General features: G+C 40.9%; 1 protein-coding gene across 1 annotated transcript in view; it reads right to left on the reverse strand.

Moving 5' to 3' along the window:
* Positions 1 to 2,831: 2,831 nt before the first annotated feature.
* atp10d (ATPase phospholipid transporting 10D) overlaps positions 2,832 to 27,399 on the reverse strand; it is a 46,564-nt gene continuing 21,996 nt past the window's right edge. The window contains exons 7-23 of the mRNA XM_071535509.1: positions 27,175 to 27,306; positions 26,315 to 26,427; positions 24,940 to 25,192; positions 24,049 to 24,266; positions 21,602 to 21,805; positions 19,621 to 20,317; positions 18,831 to 18,937; positions 16,951 to 17,077; positions 14,880 to 15,064; positions 14,174 to 14,474; positions 13,634 to 13,710; positions 11,620 to 11,745; positions 9,255 to 9,455; positions 6,550 to 6,630; positions 5,576 to 5,680; positions 5,230 to 5,417; positions 2,832 to 4,228 (exon numbers count right to left, since the gene is read on the reverse strand). Coding sequence (XP_071391610.1) covers positions 4,033 to 4,228; positions 5,230 to 5,417; positions 5,576 to 5,680; positions 6,550 to 6,630; positions 9,255 to 9,455; positions 11,620 to 11,745; positions 13,634 to 13,710; positions 14,174 to 14,474; positions 14,880 to 15,064; positions 16,951 to 17,077; positions 18,831 to 18,937; positions 19,621 to 20,317; positions 21,602 to 21,805; positions 24,049 to 24,266; positions 24,940 to 25,192; positions 26,315 to 26,427; positions 27,175 to 27,306 — 3,311 coding nt within the window. The 3' untranslated portion in view covers positions 2,832 to 4,032. The remainder of the gene's footprint in view (positions 4,229 to 5,229; positions 5,418 to 5,575; positions 5,681 to 6,549; positions 6,631 to 9,254; positions 9,456 to 11,619; positions 11,746 to 13,633; positions 13,711 to 14,173; positions 14,475 to 14,879; positions 15,065 to 16,950; positions 17,078 to 18,830; positions 18,938 to 19,620; positions 20,318 to 21,601; positions 21,806 to 24,048; positions 24,267 to 24,939; positions 25,193 to 26,314; positions 26,428 to 27,174; positions 27,307 to 27,399) is intronic.

Below are 27,399 nucleotides of genomic sequence, written 5' to 3' on the forward strand. Positions count from 1 at the left end.
AATATAAATGAAACAAGTGTAAAGACAGGGGTGGACTTAGTGATTTGGGGGCCCTAGGCAAAGGCAAGCATGGGGCCCCCTGAGTCCTAACCCTCTCACTTTTTAATCCATCCTTTCTACATATTACCATCAAGTTGGGTCTGAGAAAACTATGCATGCAAGGGCACTTTTTGTTGTTTTTCTGCAACATTTGTGTAGCTTGCTTTTTTTGTTTTGGGTGTTACTTCTCTCTCAGCTACTGATGCAGCAAGAAAGATTTGCCAAAATAGTAGAAAAGTAGTAAAATCGCACTAGAAGTGGAATAACCCACTATAGCCTGACTGATTAGGGTGGGTGACCATGACTGAAGATTGAAATAATTTATTGTAACAAAAAGTACATTTATTTTATATTGATTAAAAATAAGTTTACATTAGTTCTATTCTTGTCTTTTTTGGGGGGCCCTCTGGCTGCCGGGGCCCAAGGCAGTCGCCTACCTTTGCCTAATGGTAAGACCGCCCCTGTGTAAAGAAAGGCGTTATTAGAGAGAGAAGAATATTTTATTTGAGTTTTGCTCCTTTTGGATTTCATTTGACTATGTAAAGGCCTGTTTTATTTTTATGAATGTATTTGAGTTATTATTTGTTCGGAACAAGCCAAGTAATCCAAGCCAACAAGAACACAAGATCAACAAACTGTGAGTACCTGTGCGGTGGAACTTTACAGCGTATAAAAGAAGCCACGACACCAAGAATGTGGGAAGAGTGTTTGGAGGAGAGTGCATTTTCCCTTTAATGGCAAAATCTTAGTGGTTTAAAATAATGTGGAAAGTATACAGTTACTCCACTATATTTCAGTACATTTTTAGAGAAATGCTGCTTTTCTGAGTCTTTTTCAAAGTCAATATTTTTTACTTCTTGAGTTACATTTTAGTAAAACATTTACTATTGGAGTAAAATTGTTATTCTTGACTTTCTTTATCTAATTGACTTGGAAGCTTTGTTGTGCTACACAGAAACCATTCCCACAGTTAACAGGTAATCTATTTTTTTATATATATATTTACTAAATTTTTTCTCAATTCTTTTATCTCATTCTATCATACCATACACCTATTTATGCCAAAAAAAATGTCAATTTTTTTTAATTTTATTTTTATATCAAAATGTCACTACTTTTATTTCCTGGAAAACGGAAAATCTTTAGTAGTGACTTTGTGTACCAGGAGGCATACATAAAAATTCCAACCCATAAAATCATCATACATTTTTGAACAATCCCCTCCCATCAAAAAAAAACCTGCCTTTCTCTCCCATACTGTTATCCCATTGGTTTATGAATGATCCATCCCTGCATTATGTCCCGCCCCAACATCCTGTTTCAACAGGAAATACATCACATTAAGTAAGCAAGACGCTCTCAAAATGCAGTTTCATTGTGACTTTAATGTCTGCGTCCAGAGTGGACAGGGACAGGTGGTTCTGCATGTTGTTGTAGAATTCCTCAGGCTGAAAATTGTCCTGTAAAAATGAGTTTACTTGCAATGGTCACTTTGTTGAAAAGCACATCCTTTAAATGTGGTGGGTTAGGGCTGGGTATCACATTACAAGTTAAACAAGTTGCCTTATGTTTAATTGAAGTTTTCAGCTGGTGCAGACTACAGAATGCTTGAACAACAGTGTACTTATTACAAAGTCTGATACAGTACAAATATTTGGAAATTAAGGTGATAAATTCAATAAAACTTCAATTGAATTATAAAAAAAAAAATATATCATTCTCATCTTGACTGCGACTGCACCCAAAATCTTTAAATCCGTGTATGTGTATAAAAATTGACATTAAAGGTTAAAGGTGATGATACACAGGCAAATGTTTTTGGGCAAAATTTTCTCACTGAAAACAATTTGAAATCTAGCCAAGCAAGATCAGAGAGCAAGCTTTGCTGGCAAGGTTTCAACATCAACCAATCAGAGACAAGAAAATTGGTCAGGTGACCTGTCCTCAGCCTCAAATATTTTCAAATGGTCCAACTGCTAATAAATAGTAAAAACGGCTAGGAAATAACGTGCTGTGATGCTTTTTATATAACATTTAATCTAGCAAGCTAGCTAGCTGTGGCTAACTAGCTGTAGCTAGCAATAATACTCATGAAATTGAAGTGGATAACCTTGAAAAAAAATGATTAAATTATTACATATTCAGTAGAAATGAGGGGTAAACATCACAGTGATGGCAGCAGAATGTTATTTCATCCATTTTCACTCCTCCAACTGTCAAAATTTGTCAGTTAGCATTGACCATTGCCCTCTTTGCCCATTGCTAGCAATTTTGCCCCAAATCTGCCCTAAAGCTTTGCCTGTTTATCATCAGCTTAAATGTGGAATACTAATATTTTAATGTTAGCTCCTGGTCAAGTAGATTCAGATTTTCCAGCAAATGATGCATTCAAAGGCAGCCATACCCATCGCAACAACAATTCCTCTAAGAGCCACTACCCACTGTGGAGTGCCAGCGGTGTCACGTGACCAGAAACAATCCGACTTCACAGTCTCCGGTGTCAGAACTGGTTTCGTGAAATGGTCCAAGTACAGACGTAAACATGACACACACACCCCCCCCCCCCCCCCCGCTGAGGGAGGCGCTGGTGCTGAGGCTGGATGGACGTGGTCTTTTCCCACCTTCTGTAGCAGAGAACAGCAAATAAATATACAGTGGCTGGAAAGACTGATCCAAAGTTAAGTCAATATGACTCAGTGATTATTATTATCCATTTACCCCAACTGCCCCATCTCCACTGATTTCACCATTTCAGAGAGAGAAGCAGTTTAACGGGTATACAAAAAAAAAAAAAAAAAAAAAAAAAAAAAAAGGCCACTTGTAACATCTTTCTTAAAATGTCAATGTTTGTTCCGAAACACACCATCCACAAATAAGCCACCAAGCTATCTCTATGCACTATCCACAGCTCAAGGATTGTAAACACATTCTAAGCATTGCAAGCATACCAGCATGTTGTTCATACCAGAGCAGTGCAAATTCACACAGTTTAAAGCTCCAGAATAGGATTCAGTGACAGAATGCGTTCAGTGTAGCAGGATACATGTTCTAAAAAGGGGCTAGGTGCAGCGTTTTTTTTTAACCATACCTCTGTATAATTACCGTAAACAAATGAGACCACGTTGGAGCCTCTGTCTCACACCAGTGGCATTGTTAGTTCAAGTGTTTCTCCAAATTAAGACCTCGTTGGAAGTGATTTTTTCTCTCCGTCCGCCATCTGCTGCCAGAAACTCTGAAAGCTGTAGCTCCGTTTGCTCTGGACGAACAGCGCCCTCTTCCTGTTTTGTGCCGTAAAGCGATCCGGCAGATTTCCCGCCAAATCCGACCCGGCGGCACACAATGTAAAACGCACTATAGAGGCAGGTAGAGGCTGATAGTCCTCTTACTGATGGTCTCATTTGCGTACGGTAACTATACTATAACGTCTCAAAATGAATGCGGTGATGATTTATTGATGTTAAAATGATATGCCTAGCACCGTTCAGTCTATATTTTGCATAATGAAAATGCTTGCCACATTTCACAGTTCCCATTTATGAATGGGTAAGGAGTTCCAGTGTTCCATTTCACCAGACATGAACCATTCTGATGATTCAGAAAGTGAGGTTTTTTCATTAAACTTCTATGACCATTCAATACATGGCTGATGTTTATAGCAGCTTACAGCATAATTTCAAATTCAATTCACCGATACTAGCCATAAGGCTTTTGGTTGACATTCACTTATACCAACATAACAGCAAAATTAGCACGCTCATACAGTGGTGGCTATCAGTGGATGGGATGCGTAGTAGTGCGCTCATCAACCGTTTTTCATTGCACCAAGGGAAACATCCCAAAATGTCTCTCATGTCAGCATGTCAACATATACAGTCTTTTCCCAACCTCCCAAGTCTTTCAGATTGGCCCCGGCTAGATAATACGCTGATACAAAGTCTATTATCCTCTGCCGACCAGGGGGAAGACACAACCTCATGACCGAACAGCAGGGTGTCAGGAGACCACTGATCCGGTGCCGGGCTCCAGGCCGGGGTTGTCCACGCACACGGGAAGCCTTCTGGTTCGGCAGTGGGTCTGGTTCCAGTGTTGCATCCTCCTGCGGTATGTCTCCGGATCCAGTTTGTCCATCTGAGCTGCTTTCAGCACGTCGGAGGGGTGCGTGGTGTTGAGCAGCGCCCGATACAAAACCCTAAAGCCGGGGGAACATACGGGACGTGTGTGTGTGTGAATCAGTCGAATAGGTCTGCGGTTTGTCAAGGATCAATGAATTCTAAAGTGGGGGAAGCGTGGCAGATTGAACATTTGGGACCACAGCAGCACAAGAGACAGTAAAACAACGGGCCTCGTGCAAGAACCACTCGTACGAACAGATTCATTTTTTGCCGCATTCACCAATTTTCTCGTATTTACAATTTTCTCTTAGGTACAAACAAAAACTACCAGTGGTCCAGACCTGTCATGTGAGTCACGTACAATCAACCTGCCGTTCTCCAAAGCAAAAAAAAAAAAAAATTTGTTGTTGACTAATGGATTGTATCTCTGTCACTTTGAAGAAATTTTGAGTTTTAATATATAAATGACACTGTAAAGTAATGTATAATCATGTTAAGATTAACCAGTACAGTGTTTGTTGTGATATTTACTTATTTAGTGTTCATCTAAAATGTATAGGAATACTACTGTATAGTTGTTTATCGCAAGGGAATGCACAGAGTTATTTTTCCCCATTCCTTGGCTTCCTTGGCCTTTGATTCCACTATTGAATTATATTAAATATCATATGCTTTGGTTGACTTATTTCTAATAGTAGGACTTCAATCTCAGAGCTGGTAGACTTCTCCTTAGTCTTCCTGCCATTTTTATGAATGAAGCTTCACCGACATATGGGCCGGACGCCTAACCTTATATGGCATTATTGGGGCGCCAATTATGCAAATTCACAATTCTCATGAACACGCGTTCATTTAGAACAGGTGGAATTCATCATGTTTACGCAGGTCATTTACGACTTTTCTGAAGATACGAGCGTTTGGTGAATCTGAGTCCACCTCGCGAAAAAAGTAAGAGAAATTTAAGATAAGGATACGAAAATGTTCTTGCATGAGGCCCAATGTCTAAAGAACTATACACTAGACTATAGGCCAGACTATAGGCATGTATACATATGCTTGTATGTGTGTGTGTGTGTACCTGGGCAACAGTGCCATCACAGTAGCGAGGGCGCACACCATATAGAAAAGCGGCTGGGACATCTGGAGCGTTTCCACCCCCACGGGGTTGGTGGGGGGGCTGCAGGTCACACACGAGAGGCTGAAGAGGACGACGAAGGCGAAGTACAGCAGGGCGCTCCCCAGCAACACCAGGACATGCAGCCACGTCTGGAAAACACATAGGAAGGTAGGAGCAAATCAGGTGCAGCATTGAAGGCGCACTCTTGTTAGTAGATCCCATTTTACTACCAGGTGTAAATAGCGTCTATGATGGCACTAGTACATGTTTCTATGGATGTATCTGCATTGTCTGGCTTGAGACTGACCAGAGTGCGACTCTCGATGACTTGGTGCAGCAAGATGATGAGGAGAGCTGAGGTGTTGATCGGAGAGCCTAAGGACAGTTCCCCAACGTCTGACCCCGCGTATGCCTGCCAAAAAGTAATAGCAGGAATAATAACAACAAATGGAAGTTAGAATACTTTGGTCTTACAGTGGGATGGCACCGGGATACCATGAGCAGAGCTTATTACACACCAAGAACACACAGGATCGCAGTAACGTCATTGCTCTTCAATACAAAGGTACGGTGATGCAAGCGATATCGTTACGTTTCTAGTAGCGTGGACTAGAACTTTGTGTTTGAGTTTGCCTGTTTGTCTGTATCCATTACTATCTTTCCCATAACAAGCATGCGTACAAGCCGTACTGTAGTCACTTTAGGTAACTTCAGCTCATATAGGCTCAGATGAGCACTTTAAAGAATCAGTTGCTGCCTCTTATGTGGCATCGTTCATTCCCCTTACCAGATCTGGTGAGGATTATTGATCATAACACCGGCCTCATGTCATACAGGATTACCTTTTTGGAAAAACAGTTCACATCACCCCCCCCTAAGCCAGTAAAGTGCAAGATAAAGCTAAATCGTGAGCTTAGAATACTGAGCTTCAAAGTTTTCAGCATCCATTGAGTTAAATGGAGATGGGTCCTTTTGTTTTAGAAATTACAGATTCAAAAATCATTATTTTCAAAAAATAACACCACACATAAGTCAACAGGCACTCATAGAATAGGTTCATGCGACTAACTCAGTTTTGACAAAAAGGTCAGATAGAACCTTATAATACCAAGGTCACAAAATCTTGAAACCTTTCATGTGAATCAATGAACAAGGAAGGGCAGAGTTCTTACGAACAGCTTGACCGGTCACCACATGTGTAAAGTGGACCGACTGAATAAAATAGCTAGGAGGGAACATTTGATGGAATGGAACAACTTGACATGAAACGGATATACTTACAAAGTAAGGCACAAAGAAGCAGACAAGGCTCTGGTAAAAAGCGTCCAGGATTGTAAGCCAAAACATGGAGGGAACGTAGACCTGCAGAGAAATGAGAATTTATCTGTCATTTCATCTGAATGGAATGAGCGTGTGTATGGGCATGGATTCATCAGTCTTATGACTTTTAGTACCACTAACCACATGCATGTTGCTCAATTCTTTAAACTGCTGAGGTCAATGGATCAATTCTTGCTCACAATTTAACTTAAAATTACTTGAGCTGCCTAATGTCTCACCATAATCACCATGATATATTAAACATAACCAGTTAGGCTAATCAGATTATTAATTAAGTGAATTAATGTAATAATTAGAAAATATTTCTATGTCAACATACCTGTCTACACATTACACATGGGCGGTATTAATATGAACCCTGTATCTTAAAGCATTAAGGTAGTTTCAGTGAATACTGAATAGTTGTAATTATTTGGAAATGTTTGGCATGAAAATTGTCAAATTTGTCAATCATTGAAAATCAGCAGCTTGAGTCCAAAAATATTGGTATCAGTTGAACCTGAATATGCAGACTTTGCAGATAATGGGCCTCATTTATCATTAAGTTTGCCAATTTGTGTGCAAAATTATACAAACTAAAAACTTTGGCCGCATTCATCAAACGTTCAGAAGCACCCCTTTTTCAATCGTAATTACGTATTTGTGTGTTTGTCGATTAACCCCAATCATTTGTAAACTGGAAGCGCATTCACGGGCCCTTAATTACCATGAATTTAGTTAATAGCACCACCTCAGAAATACTATATGAGGCCAAAGAGAACACCCACAAACACAATCATCTTCCACCTGGACCGAAATGGCGACAAAGAAAGTAAAAAGAAAATATTCAGTCACGCTGAAATTGAGGTTCTACTCAGTTGAAGTTGCAGTTGAATAGCGCAAACGAGCACTATTCTGTAGCAGAAGCATCGGGTACACAACCCCACAAAAAGCAGACATCTGGATGGAGATAACACCGCAGGTCAACACGGTTAAATCCTGTGCGAGAACGGCGCAAGAGGTAAAACGAAAGCCGTTTGATTTAAAGCTGTATACTTCAAAGCGCATCACGGCCAACAAAAGCAACATCAAAGCCGGGGAACATCAGGAGCCCTCTCGCAAACAGAAGAGTGCATTGGTGCCATAACTGGGCATCAGCCAGAAGGAAGTGGGCTCTACGTCGCCGGGACACACGCGCTCTGATGCTCCCAAGATTCTAACCGAGGAAGCGCTTCACAACCCAAGAAGACGAATGCCGAAGACGCTGGAAGAGATTGCCGAGGCGCTCCTTCAAACAAGTTAACAACATTAGCTGCAAAGGTGTGGGTTGATGCAGCTTGAACGCAAACTATTGTGCTGATAGTATTGGGCAGACCAGCCAGATTAGAAAAAACCTGTTTAATAGCCATTTGCCCCTTGTCCCGCTGTAAAGGGAATCCAATATATTCCGGGGCTAGTCTAACGATAGAATCTAGCACACCAGGCAGCATGCAGTTTGGGAAATTCCGGAGCGGTCGCCAATCTCTCTTTGATGTGCCAAACATTGAAGTACTTGACAGCACTTGGATATGCGCCAGTATGGCATTTGATTTCCTGGTTTGCCTTGTTAAAGTGATGCTGAACTTTGGTAGTACCTTGGGCTGTGTAGCTTCCCGGCCATGATATAACTAGCGTGGCATTTGATTTCCTGGTTTGCCTTGTTAAAGTGACTAGTGCAGTGCCCGTTCAAAACATGGCTGTTCGAAACGGGCCGATTGCTTGGCCTCCGGTATTGCTGCTCGCAGCTTTCTCGAGAACCGCTCATCCAAAGAACTTCACACTCGACACTGCGCTTCCAGTCGCTTGCTTTGAGCCCCGCTGCTGCACGGAGCGCTGTTCGCTTGTTTATTCAAAGTTTATTAATATTGAATGTGTCGCGTGTCCAATCCAACTATGCACGTCCTTGGGTCCCCAGCAATACACCTGCCAAGTGTGAAGTAGATCGGACGAATGGTTCTCGAGATATGAAGGACACACATACAGACAGAGATTCCTTGCTTTATAGTATGATGTTGAACTTTGGTAGTACCTTGGGTTGTGTAGCTTCCTGGCCATGATATAACTACCAAAGTTCAACATCACTTTAACAAAACACAATTCTCCAATTGCCTCTACCGGAGAAGCAGATAATAGGGAATTGCCGAATCGTTGAAGCTACACAACCCAAGGGTACTACCAAAGTTCAGCATCACTTTAAACCTGGCTCCAAGAGGTTGCACAGCCGCAGAAGCCACAGATCATTGTCGGCAAAGAAGTCAGACCTGTGCCTATACTTCTTCAAAGCGGCCTGTTTAATGAATGTGCATTTTCATCCATGAAAGTGAAGGATTCGAGGTAAAAGACGAACTGTGGTCTTTACACACACTTTTACACATGGTCTCAGGCAGGTGTAAATTTGCGTACGTATGAAAACTTTGATAAATCCTGATTTTCATGTGTAAACGTGGATACGAAGGACCTACGAACAAATCCGTCCATCATATCCATCCCTTGGACCAATGTCTTCGCAGGTACTTCTCACGCCTCACAGTGAATATGCAAGGAAATCTAAATCGAGACAAATTTGTGTCCTTGAATTGCTGAAACCGTTTCCACTTGCGCAGTTATTTCCCGTGTCTTCCACCCACCTTGGCGGTGTGTCCGGCCTGGTAGAGCTCAGGCAGCTCCATCAGAGTGTCCGCGGCCACGTCTCGGTCCAGGACGCCGTAGATGAGGGGAGGAACGGAGGTGAAGATCAGGTTGAAGAGGATGAGGACCCAGGAGTTGGTCATGACGCTCCCGGAGAAACCGCAGAAGAACTGATACCAGAACAACAGGTTCACATACATCTACGACAGAGAGAGAAAGTGGGAGAGTAAGTAAGTAAGATAGCGAGTATGCTAGTAACATATTCATTGTGTTAAATTACCAATTGCTCATACCTTGATTGCAGTACACATTAGGGCTGAACGATTTTGAAAAAATATCAAATTGTGATTATTTTGACTGATATTACAATTGCGATATGATTTGCGATATTAGAGGGAATGATAATTTTTACATCATTATTCTCATTTTCATTGAAAAACGTATTCAAATGATTATGGTGTGATTTTTGCGGGGATCTGTACCCAACAAAGATGTTTTCTTAAGTCTGTAGAATATGATGTGTAGGCCAGGACATCTCTGCAGCACGACAATATTTCACTTAAAATGGTATTTTGACACATTTCACCTTTAACAAATATTGCGCCTCCTGCGATTTGAAAATTGCAGTTGTGATTTTGATAAAATTTCGATTAATTGTTCAGCCCTAGTATACATACAGTATATTCTTAGCATCTTAATACATAATGAACTTTTTCTCAAAGTCCAGTTCAAACACTTATTACCAAATCACTAATGTATTCAACCTTTTTGATACTTTTTAAGATATTTAATGATTGTTGCTCGTCTCATACATGGTGATTAATGCACTAATGTTAATGTAATCTAATTACAAATGCACTAATGTTAGTGTAATCTAATTACAAAAAGGGAAAAGGAACATAATGTGAAAGTAACCTGACTACAAAATTGAAATCTAAATGTAATTGAAAAGTAATTTGAGACAATAATGTAATCTAAATGTAATCCTTTGGGAGTTGGTGGTGGTGAATGGAGCTCATAGGCTTTTACTGTATTTATTGCATTCAGTTCTTGCACTACAAATTCATTTCCAGTTGTTCAGTTACATAGCGATGAGCTGATCAGGCTCTTTCTACTTTGTACTATTTTCACTGTGGGAGCTGTGAGAAACATGCTGATCACTCATTCCATCCCTTCCTCTTGTTTCTCAGTCACACTGATTAAAGGCTTACTGCCTGAGTTTACATTTCCTGAAATGTTACACTTACCATTCTTACTTCTCTTTTTTCCTTGAGGGTTATTATCGGTTTCATATCTTGATTTCCATGTTTTAGCCTCCTTCAGATTTTGAATTATTAGGTTTTCTTCTATATATGTATGTAAGACATTTATTTCTTACAGCTAGCACCAAGAAATACACTTCTCTAGTTATTATCATTATTATTATTATTATGTCCAAAACTTTGGGCTCTAACCACTGCATAATTTCTGCTAGCGACTCTCTTTCAATTTTAAAATGTTGGTGTAGTCAACTTTTTGATACTCTTGTTACTTTTGAAGATATATAATTTATATTCAGATTTTGACCAAAAAAAAACACAAAAAAAAACACATTCACACTAGCTGAATAGACTTCCATTGTATTTTTAACTCAGTTTCTTTTATACTGTTTATATTTTTTAAAGGTACATGCTGCCATAAAATATGAAGCATATTATATTACTATATTGATGTCAATGCCCATTTATGATGTGTAGTATGTATATAGTGTAGTAAATGCTGTATATGAAGTATGTATATGATCTAGTATAGGATGTATATGATGTGTATATGTATGATGTATTATGGTATGTGATGGTATGTAAACCCCTTTGAGACTTGACTGTGATAAAGGGCTATATCAATAAACTAGACTAGATTTGTGCACTAGCAACTCCTACTCCTATAAGATGTTCCATTTATCTTTCATTTTATAGTTTTTTGGTCTGCTTGTATTCAACTTTTTGATTCTTCTTATATTCTACTTTTTGAATCAAACTTCTAAACATTTATGACAAATGAGTCAATCGGGGCTTTTTCAAATTTCTTCTGTTCCAATTTTAAACCTTTCAGACTAAAGCAAGCACACTTCCAGCTGCTTTAAGCTAGCCCCACACATTTTCTCCAGGAAATATACTGGAGAATTTCTCTTCATAAGGCTTACAGAATGATATTAACTTGAGATTCCCCACTGACTTGTACTAGCTATAAAAACCTGTTGGCAATCACTGAGACTGCCAACTCAGTGAGAGGCAGTAACCAAAACATTGAGACAAAAAGTGACATAAACAGAGAGTGAGAGAGAAAGAGAGCACATAACAGTATGTGTTTGTGAGGAATTCCCACCACGTTCTTGTAGAAGAAGTAGAGGATCATGTTGGCCAGGCGAGAGTAGCACCAGTGGCCGTGGACGAGCAGCAGCTTCCGTAGGTGATTGAACCTGGAGATGGCAAAGTCACTGGACATCACAGCCTGGGGAAAGACGCAAAACAACAGAAAAATTACTACTATATACTAGAGGTGGGAGTAAGTCACACATGTGCAAGTCACAAGCAAGTCTCAAGTCTTAACCTCAACTCTTAACCTCAAGTCTTAACGCTCGCTGTTTCAACTGACAGCTGACTCTGGAGCCAATATTCTCTGTGGGTCCAAGTACTACAGGTATGTAAGAGACAAATTATATGTAGGTCCAAAATTATCAAATTTATCCTTTAACAAAACCTCTACCAACACAGCCAATGTGCTCTATACCAGTGATTCTCAATCTTTTTCATATCAAGGACCCTAATCTAGTCCACATTAGAGCCACAGACCCCGATTTGATGAGATTTTGTCTCTTGGACCCAAATCTGAGAATATCTTTATTGTTAGATATGATTTTGTCCAGAATTCCATATATCTGTATTGGAGGTAGAGAGGTAACAGTGAAACTATGATCAAAACAGTCATTCTTCTACATTCTCTAATTGTGTTAACTTCTTGTAAATTAAATAATGGTGAAGTTTAACAATTCACCAATTTGCTGGGGACCCCCTGGAACCCCCTCAAGGACCCCTGGTGGTCCCTGGACTCCACGTTGAGAACCACTGCTCTATACTGACTCTTCATGATCGTAGTAACAGCTACTACTAATTTTCTTCTCCATATTCATTCTGGCTTTTGTCTTTGTAAACTGTCAGCCGCCTACACAGTGTGAAACCTCTTTTATTGTGATTAGTCAGCGCTCCAGGTCATGTGATCCCCTCTAAAAAAGTTGAACTGTTTTCAACTTCAGAGAGTGCTCTACTCTGCATGAAAACATGCCAGGCACAGCACCTTCCCAAAGCGGCCACTTTCCGTCCACCTTGTGGCCTTGTGGCTTCCCCTTGACTTTGATGTAAAGACGACAATGGCAGTTTGAAAAAAGCAGAATAGTGTGAACGCACCAAAGGTACGTTTTACCAGCTAAGGCTGCATGATAAATCAAAAAAATATTGAAACTGCAATATTTCTAAATTGCAAGAAGCTGGGTTTTTTTTTCAAAGTCATAGTCAAAGGTCTTTCAAAGAGTTTACCTACAAGCACTGATGCTGTGCATAATCCCTAGCCCAGTGATTCTCAACCTTTTTCATATCAAGGACCCTAATTTAGTCCACATTAGAGCCACGGACCCCCATTTGATGAGCTTTTGTCTCTCGGACCCAAATCTGAGAATATTTTTATTGTTAGATATGATTTTGTCCAGAATTCCATGACTATCTGTATTGTAGGTAGAGAGATAACAGTGACACTATGATCAAAATACCCATTCTTCTACATTCTCTAATTGTGTTAACTTCTTGTAAATATAATACTAAAGATTAACAATGCATCAATTTGCTGGGGACCCCATGGAACCCTCTCATGGACCCATGGTGGTCCCCGGACCCCACGTTGAGAACCACTGCCCTAGCCTACAAAGCAAGCTGCATGTTCATGAAAAAATGAAAGATTTTCTCCAACCTAAGAAAAACTGACATCACTAAAGTAAAAATTGGACTGGATTTGACTTTTAGGATTAGTGGTTAAAGAGGTGATGTCACCACCTGTTGTACTCAAGGAGGTTCTATATTGTGTAGAAGGTGACATCACTGGGCACCAAAGATCAGCCAATAGCAGATGGTCAGTTCAGTACCCTACTTTTCACCAGTAGGTGTCAGGCTTCACCACAGATTTGGGTTTGGGGTTTAGTTACTCTTTAATGAAGCCTGGCTCTTTGACTGTCTTACTTGTGTCAGAAGAAATACCAAGACTCATACCAGCAAAAGCCACCTACATGTGATTTACAAAAATCTAGCTGTTTTGTCAAGTGTTGGCTGAGTCTGTTGCTAGTGGCCATTACCTGCATGCCCTCCTGACCAGATATCCCAATGCCCACATCAGCCACCTGGATCATGCTGACATCGTTGGCTCCATCACCTAGAGGGAGAATGGACGTCCAAATGAGGAACACTGTTTCAGCCAAAGCCCACAAAACAAATGCAACTATTCCACTGTCCTCCATGGGTTCAGCTACACCTAGATGGAATAGTATGTCCAACACATTTTTAGCAGTTGTTTTATTCTTCTCGGAGTACCAGATGGGTGGGGTTTACCACAAAAGGACAGTTCAGGTAGTGTCAGGTAAGTCATCAAGCAAAGTATCGCCAACAGATTTCAATTTCAATTAGTTTCCCAAGATTGTCTAAACGTTCTGGCACTTTTTGTAGTATGACAAATCTCACTCACTGTTTGCAAAATACTACAACAATTGCCAAACAGACTGGCTTGCTTTCCTTTTGATAGAGGAAATGAAATGCTCAGATTTACGGGACAACGCGAATGAGACAAATATTCCCTTCGGATAAAACGCTTAGAAATCTTCTTGATCTTTTCTCCTCACCTATGGCCAGGGTCATGACGCGGAGCTGGTCCCGGACCAGCCGAACCACCTGGCTCTTCTGCAGCGGGGTCGACCGGCAGCAGACGACCGCCTTGCAGTGGCGGCTCAGCTCCAGAAAGTCCCCCTTCAGGTCCTCCTGCAGGGCCCAGTCCAGCGTCCGGCCGTCGATCACCAGAATGAAACCCGCCGCCGTGCCCGACGAGGTCTCCCCGCCCCTCCCTCCTGCCGACGGTTCGGTCAAACTCTCCCCACCGCGCTCCACTTCCAGCCTGAGCTCCTGAAGCAAAGCCTCACATGCATCCTGACAAAAAAAAACATAAATCAACTAGTTTAATAATAATAATAATAAACCAGCGACATGTTTTTCAGGGATTATTTCCTGGAGGAGACTTCCATTTCTTCCTGTGGGTGTCAGGTGGTGTGAAAACACTCAACTCAGCACAATGAAAAAAGAAAAAAGAAAGTTTGACCAAAACAAATGAAGGCTTCATGTTTACTGTGATGGATTATCTCGCTCAGTGGAAGTTGTTTTTTATACTGTACAAGAATGAATGGCAGCAAATGGCTTTTAACAAACCCCGATATCTCCAACTATGCTGACTGTGTGCAGACAAACCCATGAATAATGGAGAGGGGCAACCTAGACCTTGGCACAAACTAAAAAAAAACAAAAAAAAAACAAACCTTCCATCATTTAATCACTTGCCTTGCTTCCACAGTTGGCAGTCAGAAGCTGGTCATTGGGTCGGAAAAGTTTGCAGGCGCAGGCGATGTTGATGGCTGTCTCTTGTTTGTCCCCAGTGAGAACCCATACTTTGATGCCAGCCCTCTGCAGAGCTTCGATGGTCTCCGGGACCTCCTCCTGCAGTCTGTCTACAATCCCTGTAGCACCTGAACACACAGAGATACAGGAATAAAGTACATGAAGTAATACTACTGATTTAATCAAGTGATCATCAGGGACAAAACTGGGGAAACACAGTAAAACAGAAATCCTCATTAGAAATACCAGAGTTGTATTTTACAAATTCCTCAAATAAGGTCCTATTTCACATCTGCAAACCAAGATTTATTGACAACTGCATAGAGGTTTAATGGCCATGAGTCCAACACGTACATTTTTTTACATCACCAAAGGTCACAAATGGTCACACAAGCTCCTTACTTCTACGAAATCATGACTCAACCTCATGATTTACAGACCTTGCAGTAAAAAAGGAACTTTCTCCAGGTTCAAGAAGAAACAAGGCCATGGTGATGAGGACAACTTCCCTTTCCAGTCAGGGGCAGACTGGGATAAAACAAAATGGCCCTGAACTTTTGACACAGACCGGCTCATTACAAGCGACCCACAGCCCACACCACACCCGGCTCCTCACAATATGGACACATGCAGAACAAAGTATTACTAGAGATATGGCCTATTTTTTTTTAAGGAATCTTTAAAATAAATTTGGCAAAACCTATCACCCCGTTTTACAAAATGGGGTGATAAGTAAACTAAAAGTTAAACTAACAGAGAAAACAGAAACATACAATAATAGCCTACTAATTATTTCCATAGCAGGCAAACAGTAACATATAATAATCAAATACAGTAAATAAAATACAATATACAAATCAGTTATTGACATGGCTTCCATGATCTCTGCCCTCTAAATGCCACTGCTATGTAGCCTCATTCACAGTCATTTTTTACTCATTTACACTGACCGTACCAGGGGGCGCTCATGATCAAACGAACATTGAAAGAGTGGTGAATCTCCTCTCCATTTTAGAATATCTCTGGTAAAGTCAGTCTTGAAGAACAAGTCTCGAGTCAAGTCCATGTCATTAATGTCAAGTCTCAAGTCTAAATGTGTAGCACCAACTTTAAGAAAACTAAATATCTAGGACTTTTCAATGCAATATGGTTTTAATAGGATAAAAACTTGGTAAGAGCATCATGAGTTTGATTTCTATAATCAGTTTCAACTTCAATAAATTCAATCATTCCATACAAATTCAGAAAACAGAATTTAAATTCAGTCGTCTGCTGGAACAAATCTCATCACTTTCAATCTAAGTCATTTACACAAACACAAGATCTCAAGTCAAGACTTTAGAAACCTTTTCAAGTCATCAGAGTACAAGTCAGAATCGAGTCCCAAGTCACCAGAACCCAAGTCAAGTCAAGTCTCAAGTCTTCTCTTCATGCATCAATTAAAGTCTCAAGCAATTCAAATTGCGACTTGAGTCTGACTCGAGTCCAAGTCATGTGACTCAAGTCCTCACCTCTGCACATATCTATTTTCGACTCATACAGCATTAGGAGGCTGTGTAAAATAACAGCAGTCTCAGTATGTTTTACTACTATTGCACATCCTCATAATCCTGTAATTCATATTTTTTCATACTTTCATTCACATATTTCTCCTTGATATGATGTTCTTGACACCTTGGACTTGTCAGTTGCATTATGTTTAATACCTCTCATTTGCTACATTCTTCAGTATATTCCATGACCTTTTCAAGTCAGAGTACAAGTCAAAGTCAAGTCCCAAGTCACCAGAACCCAAGTCAAGTCTCAAGTCTTCTCTTCATGCATCAAGTCAAGGTTCAAGCAATTACAATTGTGACTCGAGTCCAAGTCATGTGACCCGAGTCCCCTCCTCTGGCCTCTATGTTACTGGTGACCTCTATGCCACAGCTGCAATTTGTGTTTGTTCTCCAGCACAATTCTGATAGACCGTAACTGTCTAGAATCTCCAGTGAAGTGGATGAGGCCGTTCTCTTACCCAGCAGAGTGAGGTTGGTCTCCAGTCTATGTGCTGACTCCATCAGCAGCTCCTCTCTGTTCTCTATGCTGGTCTCAGCACACAGCTGTCTCTTCAGCCACACTTCATACTCCTCCTCCTCCAGAATCTGCTCCCAGCAAAAAAGGTACAGTCAGCTCAACATTAGCAATAACAACAACACATACATCTGTTTAAATGTGATGGTGGGTTCGCTACTGAGCTATAGAGGACCACAAGTGTCACGGAAATAGTAATAAAGCAATAACTAATTAATAACTAATTGTACAATAAAAATAGGCATTAATAAATTTGTTTACAAATTAATTTATTAATCTATGAATAAATAGACTAAATTACAAAGTAATTCATTATTTGATATTTTAATGGGCAATAAAAAGAGGAATTATAAAAAGAATTTACAAATGAAATATTAATCCATCACTAAATAGTTCAAATTAAAAAGGGATTGACAAAAACAACAATAAAACATTCAATAAGTAATCTGTTTGAAAATGCAGTTTAAAAAGAGAAATAAATAACTGGATTCACAAATTGAATTAAGAATACAGATTTTAATCAGGCATTTAAACGGGCAATTTCCTTTCCCATTTGCATTTCCATTTCCCCGCTGCTTTTCCTTTTCCTATTAGCTACTCGATTTGCTTAGTCATTTATCTTCTCCTTTTAGCCTCTCCATTCAGCCTTTCCGTGACACTTTGGGCCTTGCGCTGGTAAAACGAGGTCAAACAATGCAAATTAGCCATGGGATGTAACAAGCTCTCTGATTGGCTATCACCTGGCATGTCATATGCAGACGGATGACATGGATGTGGGAAGGAGAAGGTGGTAGAGGAAGAATTGCGAATTTGAAAAAGTGTCACGGATATACTAAGCAGGTACTAATCTATCTTTAGGAAATGGCTATTAATCATCATCACCACAGATTTTCCAGAGTATTATTACCAGAGTACCAACAAAATAGTGTACATTTCCAATCCTGTAAATGTATGTCCCATTATTTTATCTTTCCCATTATTCCCTTATTGTCCCATTATTATTATCTTTGGACAGCATATTTAAATGTTTCAATAGACCAAGTGGGTTCTCAAATTAGTGTGGTAGTACTGTACATTAATCATCATTAGTGACTAAGTCTGGTGATGAAGGGGAATTTATACCTCAGGAAGTGATTAGGTCTGGGGAAAATATTTGCCATTTCTTTGCTGCACACAATTATTCTTTTTTTTTTTTTTAATTTGTTTACCTTTCTCTGGTCACAGTTTTTCAGGGACTGGCCACATCATCTATGAGAGCGGATCATGCAACTGTGTGGGAGTATGATTATTCTTTTCTTGAACCACGCATGTTGTTGTGGTGAAAATGTGGAAAACACAGAAAAATGTGTGATTGCCCAATCACCCAAGATCTTGTAGACCAGTGGTTCTCAATCTTTTTCATATCAAGGACCCTAATTTAGTCCACATTAGGGCCACGGACCCCCATTTGATGAGATTTTGTCTCTCGGACCCAAATCTGAGAATATTTTTTATTGTCAGATATGGTTTTGTATAGAATTCCATGACTATCCTACTGTAGGTAGAGAAATAACAGTGAAACTATGATCAAAATAGTCGTTCTAAAATGACAAAATAATGAAGTTTAACAATTCATCAATTTGCTCAATTTGCTCAATTTCCTGGAGGTCCCCGGACCTCACGTTGAAGACCACTGTTGTAGACTACTAGTACTAGTAGACTACTACTCAACAGTTAATGATACTTAAAATATGTACAAGGCAGTTTTCTCATACCTACACTGTACAAGCCAAAGACAGCAAACCATGCTCTTTTTAGCTCATGACTACCTGTTTGAAGTCTTACCTTTTTAGCAATGCAGAGCGTGCGAAGGCCGTCTCTGGCATAGCTATCTAAATGTTTCTGGGTTTGCCCTCTGATGTGACTGTACCTCTCTTCTGCCTGCTCTGCACCTGGAGAAAAGTGAGGGACATATGATAATGATAAATACATCATTTCTGTTAACATTTACCTTTATCTTTCTGGGAACATCAATCAAGAGACAACTTTTGGTAACCAATAATTTAGACCTTAAAGCTGCAATAAGTGATTTTTCTGACCACTAGAGGGCGACAGAAAACACAACACATTTGTAAATAACACACAGCAAAGTCTCTGCACTGCAGAGGCCTACGAAGGACAAATGGAAGGCTAAATGCTAACAGCTAAGCTAACCGTACCTGCTGAGAAGTCTCGCCGGTTACCAGTCTCACTTTGCCAGAACTTTCTCCCGCTGAAGGTTACATGTTCCACAATGACAAGTGAAGAGGAAGGTAGCAAGTTTACTAGTTTAACAAGTTTACGCTCTCGCTTCATCGATTCCGCCATTACGAGATTTTTTGCAGGAATGGGAGGGGGAGAGAGCTGCTTTTAAACAACAAGGGAGGAGACAAGCTAGTTTAAAAAAAAAAATGAAAAGCTGCTGAATGGAGCATGAGCAGCTTCATTCTGGAGCAGAATCTGACAAATTGAATGAAATCTCCACATAGCACACATTAGATTCAGGATTGGTTATACGGTCTGGAATCGCTTATTGCAGCTTTAAGCCAGGTTTTTATGCCTTTATTATCTCTTCTATATTCCTTCTGTTAGCTACCTTGAGGTGCCTCGGCCAGGTCCATGATGACCGAATCGGCTCCTTTGGTGTAGACCACCACCTGCCCCGTCAGCGGGTGGCGCACCACCACCGACATCCTCTTCCTGGTCGAGTCGAAGGGCAGGATGTGCAGCAGCCGCACGGACAGGCAGCCGATCCCGGGCAGCTCCACCAGGAGGCTCTCGGCCGAGCGACCCCGCAAGGTGCAGCGGTACGCTCGGGCCGCGTGGACCAGAGCGGCCTCGTCCGGACTCTCCGCCTCGTACACCAGTTCGTCATCGGCATCGTTGTCGGCGTCAAGCTCTCTGGTCAAGTCTTCCAGACCCTCCGTGGCCCCGCCCAGGCTTGCCGTTTTATCCTCATCCTCTGTCTCCCTGTCCTCTACCTTGCGGTTCCCCCTATCCCCTCCCTCTGCTCTGGCGGACCCAGGCGAGTCCGGTTTACGCCTTAGGTCGGAGGCTTCCGGGTCTGCTTCTTGTCCTGGATCCGCCCCGTCCTTGGCGGCGGTGGGGATCGCGGCGGGGGTGAAGGAACCCGCCTTACCCCGGGCAAAGAGCCTGCTGGTGAAGCTGCGGGGGCTGCCTTTGGTCTGGGGAGGGGAAAGGGTGGAGAGGGCCGAGAAGGGGGAGAAGCTGAAGCGCTGGAACATCAGTTTGATGTCCTCGAGGGATTTGAGAGGTGTTCGGGCCTCAGGCACCTGCAAACGAGGAGGAAAAGAGAAAGAGAAAGAACAGAAAGATTGCAGCCATCTGAAACGATTGTTGATGCAAATCCTGACACCTCAGCACTTTAAACAGCAGTATGCAAAGTGATGATACATGATGCCTTCATGCCTTTAGTAGAAGTAACTAAGAAACCTGTCAAACCGGCTGTGTGATATGAGGAACTGTGCTTTATCATGCGTGGCTATCTACCCCACTCTGTTGTGTACTTCATTTGTTAAAGCTCCAGTTTACAGAGAAAGAGAAGCTAGTATATTGAAAAAAAACAAGCCCTTTTTCTAGTGTAACATTACTCCATTACTTTACAAGGATCCAAAGATATTAACACTGACCCACCTTATATTGTGGCTGACCAATTGGATAGCTATAAACTAGAACTGAACAATTAATCTAAAAAAAAAACAACAAAAAAAACTGGACCAAACTAGATTTTGGAACACAATGTTTTAGAGCTGTTTTAAATTTTTGGTCCATGAATCAAAACCAATCATACTCAAACTCAGTAAATCCTGTACTGACATATACATTTTTTTTTTTTATCAAAATCACTTTATACAATTTTCAAGTTCTAAAAAATGTATGACAAGAAAAACCTGTCATGATATGAATAGAATATCACAATTGCAATATTCAAATAATTAGATTCTGTCAAGCAATTTTTGTTAATATCTTTCAGCCCTACTATAATCTGTCTGGGAGGTATTGGCTATAACTACTAGTCCTCCAATTTTAATGACATAATAAATGTTTATTATAATCTATTTTGATTTACTTTTTGTAAAACTGGTTTGACTGTCACATACCGTCAGTCCTTGCATGAAAACAAATTCCACAGTCAACAGCAATGTAGTAGGGTGACGATGTTTTAACAGTAGACATCATACTACAAATTTAATTTGGGAGTGCAAACTGAAAATTTGATCCGACAGCTGTGAATTCCTTCTGGCTCATGGATGTCAGCTACCCACCAAGGTTATTATCGTTAACAAAAACTAACTAAATAACGAAAACTAGGTGTGAAAAAACATTTTCGTTAACTGAAATAAAAATAAAAATCTTGCCCATATTACAAAAAAAGACTAAAACTAACACTGAAACTAATAAAAACTAAACTAAAACTAAGCATTTTCAAAAAATAAAAACTAAACTAAACTAGCAAACCTGCTTTAAAAACTAATTAAAACTAAACTGAAATTGAAAACAAAAAGTCAAAACGAAATAAAAATAAAAACTAATGAAAAATGCAAAACCATAATAACCTTGCTACCCACCACATGTCGAGGCTGGCTGGGTGAGGAGACCACTACACTGTTGCAGATGGCCAGGGCCAGGAAGAAGTCGGCGATGTAAGTGAGCTCCAGGCTGGACGGAGTCCCGGAGGAGCCGTCGCTCAGAGGCAGGACGGGAGAAGCCAGGCAGTTCAACTTCCTCACCAGCTCGGGGTCTGGAACCACCTCCTTAGCCTAAAGAGAGAGGGAGGGGGGAGGGGGGGGGGACTTTTCAATGCCGATACCGATTCCGAGGATTGAAATTTAAGTATCGGCCGATACCGAGTACCGATCCGATCCATTACTTTTACTGAACAGTGCAGGCTTACTTCCTTAGTTTGGGGTCAATGGACAAAATTATTGAGATAAAATGCTTGTTTTTAACACCATTTGAAAAATACAGGCTTCTATCCATCCATCCATACATCCATCTTCAACCGCTTATCCGAGGTCAGGTCGCGGAGGTAGCAGTTCCAGCAGGGGGCCCCAAACTTCCCTTTCCCTGGCCACATTAACCAGCTCTGACTGGGGGATCCCAAGGCATTCCCAGGCCAGCGTGGAGATGTAATCTCTCCACCTGGTCCTCGGTCTGCCCCGTGGCCTCCTCCCAGTTGGACGTGCCTGGAAAACCTCCCTGGGGAGGCGACCAGGAGGCATCCTTACTAGATGCCCCAACCACCTCAACTGGCTCCTTTCTATGCGAAGGAGCAGCGGCTCTACTCTGAGTCCCTCACGGGTGACTGAGCTTCTCACCCTATCCCTAAGGGAGATGCCAGCCACCCTCCTGAGGAAACCCGTTTCGGCCGCTCGTATCCGCGATCTCGTCCTTTCGGTCATGACCCATAGTTCATGACCATAGGTGAGGGTTGGGATGAAGATTGCCCGGTAGATCGAGAGCTTTGCCTTCTGGCTCGGCTCTCTTTTCGTCACAACGGTGCGGTAAAGCGAACGCAGTACCGCTCCCGCTGCTCCGATTCTCCGGATACAGGCTTCCATGTGCCACAAATGCATAAAATCAAGACAGTTTGCTTTCATTTCTTACATGTTACTCATGGCTTTGGGTATCGGATTTTAGTCTTGGGGAGAATCTCTGATACAGATATTCCATTTTAGCCTGGTATCGGCACCGATACCGATACCAGCATCGGTATTGGTGCATCCCTAGATGAAACTCAAATTTCAAGTCTCCTATACAGACTGATGTTTACAAGTTACACAAGGATGTGGTTTGCACTGTCGCCTCACATCAAGCATGAAAAACATTGCGCTACGCCCCCACTTCTGTCTCAAACGGCCTCTGCAGAGGACATTTCATAAGATGAAAATCATGTTTCAGCAACAGTTTTGGTTGGGTGTGAACCACTGGATTAGACGTCTAAATGGTTATAGATGTCTAGGCTAAAATGAGGCTACAAAGGGTTTAAAAGTGAAAGTTTATATAGCACCTTTCTTAACAAGGTTACAGGGTGCTTTACAATAAAACGAGAAGAAAAAAATTTAAATAAAAACAGTAAAACACTGGATACAGATAATAGACAAAGGAGCAAAACAAAGGTAAGAGCAAGCAGTAGCAAAAGGAACTAAAACATACGCAGTACACGACATGATGTTAAAAGACATTTTGTTTAAAATATGTTATAAAAAGATTAAAAGAAGATACTACGCATAACAGGAAAAATAACCCCCACATTACATTAAGATGTTAAAAAGGCCTTTTTATAAAAACTATATTTTTAAAAGAGATTTAAAAGAAGACACTGTGTTGGCTAACCCGAGCCCCTAATATGGACTAACCTAATATGGACTTCTCTGGTGCATATTTTAGATATATTTACAGGTGTTTATGCATTGTTGAAATATGTAGTAATGTATTCACTGCTTGGTCTAAAACTGGCCTATACATAGCCAAAAAGATCTTGGGGTATATGAGAGCTAAAGCAACCACATTAGGGCCACGGACCCCCATTTGATGAGATTTTGTCTCTCGGACCCAAATCTGAGAATCTTTTTATTGTTTGATATGATTTTGTCCAGAAATTTACTATCTGTATTGTAGGTAGAGCGATAACAATGAAACTATGATCAATACAATCATTCGTCTACATTCTCTAATTGTGTTAACTTCTTATAATGCTGAAGTTTAACAATTCATCAATTTGCTGGGGACCCCCTGGAACCCCCTCAAGAACCACTGGCGGTCCCCGGACCCCACGTTGAGGACCACTGATCTAGTGCTCAGTAGGGTTCCTTTCCATTCAGCCAGGCCGGGCGCAAAGTATGCCCATTTTTTATCTTCAGGCTACTTTTATTTTGAAATAGCATTCAAGAGCTCTTCTAATTCAAGATAATGGCGTCAAATAAAGCCTTGATTTTCCATATATTCCATCTCTACAAAATACAAATCATGTGTCTTTGGTATGTGTGTGTGTGTGACTGACCATGCGGCTGCAGAAGGCACTAGTCCTCGGCTGGGTGTGGCCAGGCAGTCCGTCCTCTTCTTCCTCTGACTCGGCGGTCAGTGTGTGGAGAGAGACAGAGCTGTGGTTGCAGCTGAGGGATCGACAGCTCAGAGATTTGGCGCTGCAGCCGGACCTGAGGGTCAAAGACCGACCGGCAGCCTCCTTTTCCTCGGGCTCGTACACCTGGAGTCTCCGCGCTGCCAACACACAGCAAGAGAGACAAATGAAGTCAAAGCAATATCCCGCTTAGTTTTAACATGGGGGTTCTTCGGCACTTGACCCTGCCATGAAAACCAGAATATAAATGAATCACCAAGATCAGATGCAGCTGGATGAGTTTGTAGTGTTCAGATTTTTACTTCCCATTCATTTGAATGAGGCCACGAAAATATCCTGAAAACTGACATTTAACACGTTCGTGAACAGATTCACCAACAGATCCTGCTGCTGTGATTTTCAACTGACTGTGGGTCCAACGTTTTAGAACAGAATTTCGCCAAATAGCATTTTTATTGATAGATGAGAGCATAGAGGAAGGATACCGTTTAGGAGAGCTGGTTCCTGTTTGGGAGATCGGATCTACTTTTATTTTTAAATACAAATTTTAGTGTAAACCAAGAACAGAGATGCAAAATGATGAAGGACCTAAGACTGTGTTATTGTCTTAAAAGCAGGATCTGTTGATGAATCTGTTCACAAATATGTTAAATGTAATTTTTCAGGCTGTTTTCGTGACTCATTCAAATTCAAATCCGAACGCTGTCAATTACAGACCAATGTAAACTGTCCAGAGACCTGTCAATGTTGTTGCAATTCCTTGGTCGTTGATAGAGGGTGATAAAAGGTCAAAGGATTCTAACCAGGGCTCACCGTTTTCCTCATGGGGATACTCCATCCCATAGATGCTGCAGCGGCAGAACACCATCTTGTTTTCCGTCAGCGTTCCCGTCTTATCGGAGAAGAGGTACTGGATCTGTCCCAGGTCCTCGGTGATGTTGAGGGCTCGGCACTGGATGCTGGAGTCCAGCTGCTCGTTGTACAGGGCCAGGTCGTTCTGGATGAAGTAGATCTGGCCCAGCTTCACGATCTCAATGGACACGTACAAGGAGATGGGGATCAGCACCTGTCAGGGAGAGAGGTACTGTGATCACACTTTATGCTTAATGCGTTTACGTGCCTGAAAACTACTTGTAGAGCTCTACGCAAGAACCCTGTAGGTCCAAATTTAGTTGTGATTATTGGCCAACTGAAACCACAATTTAGTGTTAGGCTATTATCTGAGCAATGTGCCACCTACACGACTAAACTGGTCCAATCTTTGATTCGCTGGTAAAATGTTTTCATGGTGAAAACTTCACAGAAAGGTAGAACAAGTACAAATTCTGTACTTACTCAGTCCTTTTTGATGGTACAGCATGAAAATGGTTCTTTGGCTGCATCACTTTTGCAAGTACAGTACTGTGCAAAAGTGTTAGGCAAATGTAAAAAAAAAAATCCATAAAGTGAAGATGCTTTCAAAAACTATTAAATGAAAAGTTTCTAAATATAAAAAAAATGACTATAAAGAGCAGGCCACTGACAAGCTAATGCGGAAAACAAATATAGTCATAAATATATAAGACAAAATTTCAGTACTCTATCAGCGCATGACGTTCCACATTTATCAGTAGAGAAGAAGGATAAATCCAATGCATGTAGCATCACAATAGATCTGCAATTCAAAGATATAGCAAAAATGGATGCTCTCTGAAGTGAATGAATTTCCACTGGAGAACTACACACTTAAGTGAGAATTTAAGTCAGAATTTCTCAGTTGATGTGAGACTTGACCATCAAAAATAAATTTGAAATTAATATTGAATTTGAAATTTGAATTTTTTTTTACATTTTGCATTTATTTGCTTTATTTGCACTGTGTCTATTGTTGTATATTATGTACATTACCTCTATTTTATTTTAGCACCTACTTTCTTGTATTACCTTGTGCTTGACACATACTTGATTTCCTTGGCATTGGCCGCCAATTGCTGCTGTGGCACCCGAATTTTCCCAATAAAGTGCTATCTTATCTTATCTTATCTTAAATACTGCATGCCGCTAGAATTTTGTACTGCTGAAGAAAATAACTGTGAATACTCCCAACCATTGAGTAAAAAAAACTTGAATCTCGCGAATCCTTTTGTCTCTCTAAGCCACGTGAAGCTTCTGGCCACCCAGCTGTGTAGCTTTCATCTTTATGTCTTACCTGCATCACAATGATCATGGTCCAGAAGACATAGAATCCGGCCAGGGCAGGAGACGTCTCAGCATCCACCAGGAAGACTGGATCTTTCAGCTGCGCCATCCAGAGACCATGGCCTGGAACACAACAAGTTTGTTTTTTCATGGCTCTTTCTTGAATGGCTATGAAGATTGGTGGGTGGAAAAACAAGACCTATCCACATCTGGACATGACAAACAAAGCATGAGCTTACACACAACTTATATCATACTCTGATGAACACAGCATTCCTATTATTATATTTATTATTATTATTATTATTATTATTATTATTATTATTATTATTATTATTATTATTAGTAGTAGTAGTAGTAGTAGTAGTAGTAGTAGTAGTAGTTAGTAGTAGCAGCAGTAGTAGCAGTAATAGGAGTAGTAGTAGTAGTAGAAGAAGAAGTAGTAGTAGTAATAGTAGTAGTAATAGTAGTAGAAGAAGTAGTAGTAGTAATAGTAGTAGTAGTAGTAGTAGTAGTAGTAGTAGTAGTAGTAGTAGTAGAAGAAGAAGAAGTAGTAGTAGTAATAGTAGTGGCAGTAGTAGTAGTAGTAGTATCATCCTGTTTCAATGGAGTTTTGGTGTCCAATGGTCTAAATGCCGTTTCAACCATGCCAAGAATAAAATTCTGGAGGAAACACTGAATACTTGTAATTTTATACAATTATTGGCATGAATATGATCACACTTAGATATCCAATATCAGCACAATAAATCAGCTATCGGCATTCAATCCAAAAACATATCAGAATCCGCATCGGCCTTCAAAATCCCTACAGTGTCCATCGGCTCCATTTGTGAGATGCGACTACATGATGGCAGTCATGATACGAACCTATAGCACCGACGAGACACATGATGATGAGCAGGAGCACACACCACAACACGTCCACGTTGAGACGCCTCTCCATCTGGCTACGCTTGTACCGCGGCCCGCTGTTGTTCTTCATGGCTTTGGTCTCATGACCTGGGTTGGACAAGACAAGAGGAAGAAGAAGAAACCAGTTGGGGTTGGTACATTTCTGTAAGAGTAGCGCATATGCATAAAATACCATTCTGA

The sequence above is a fragment of the Centroberyx affinis genome, unplaced genomic scaffold (genome assembly GCF_046629955.1).
Source record: "Centroberyx affinis isolate AG114_WGS23_722 - 3 ecotype Tasmania unplaced genomic scaffold, CSIRO-AGI_Caff_v1 ptg002724l_1, whole genome shotgun sequence".
In the NCBI taxonomy this organism is placed as follows: Eukaryota; Metazoa; Chordata; class Actinopteri; order Beryciformes; family Berycidae; genus Centroberyx; species Centroberyx affinis.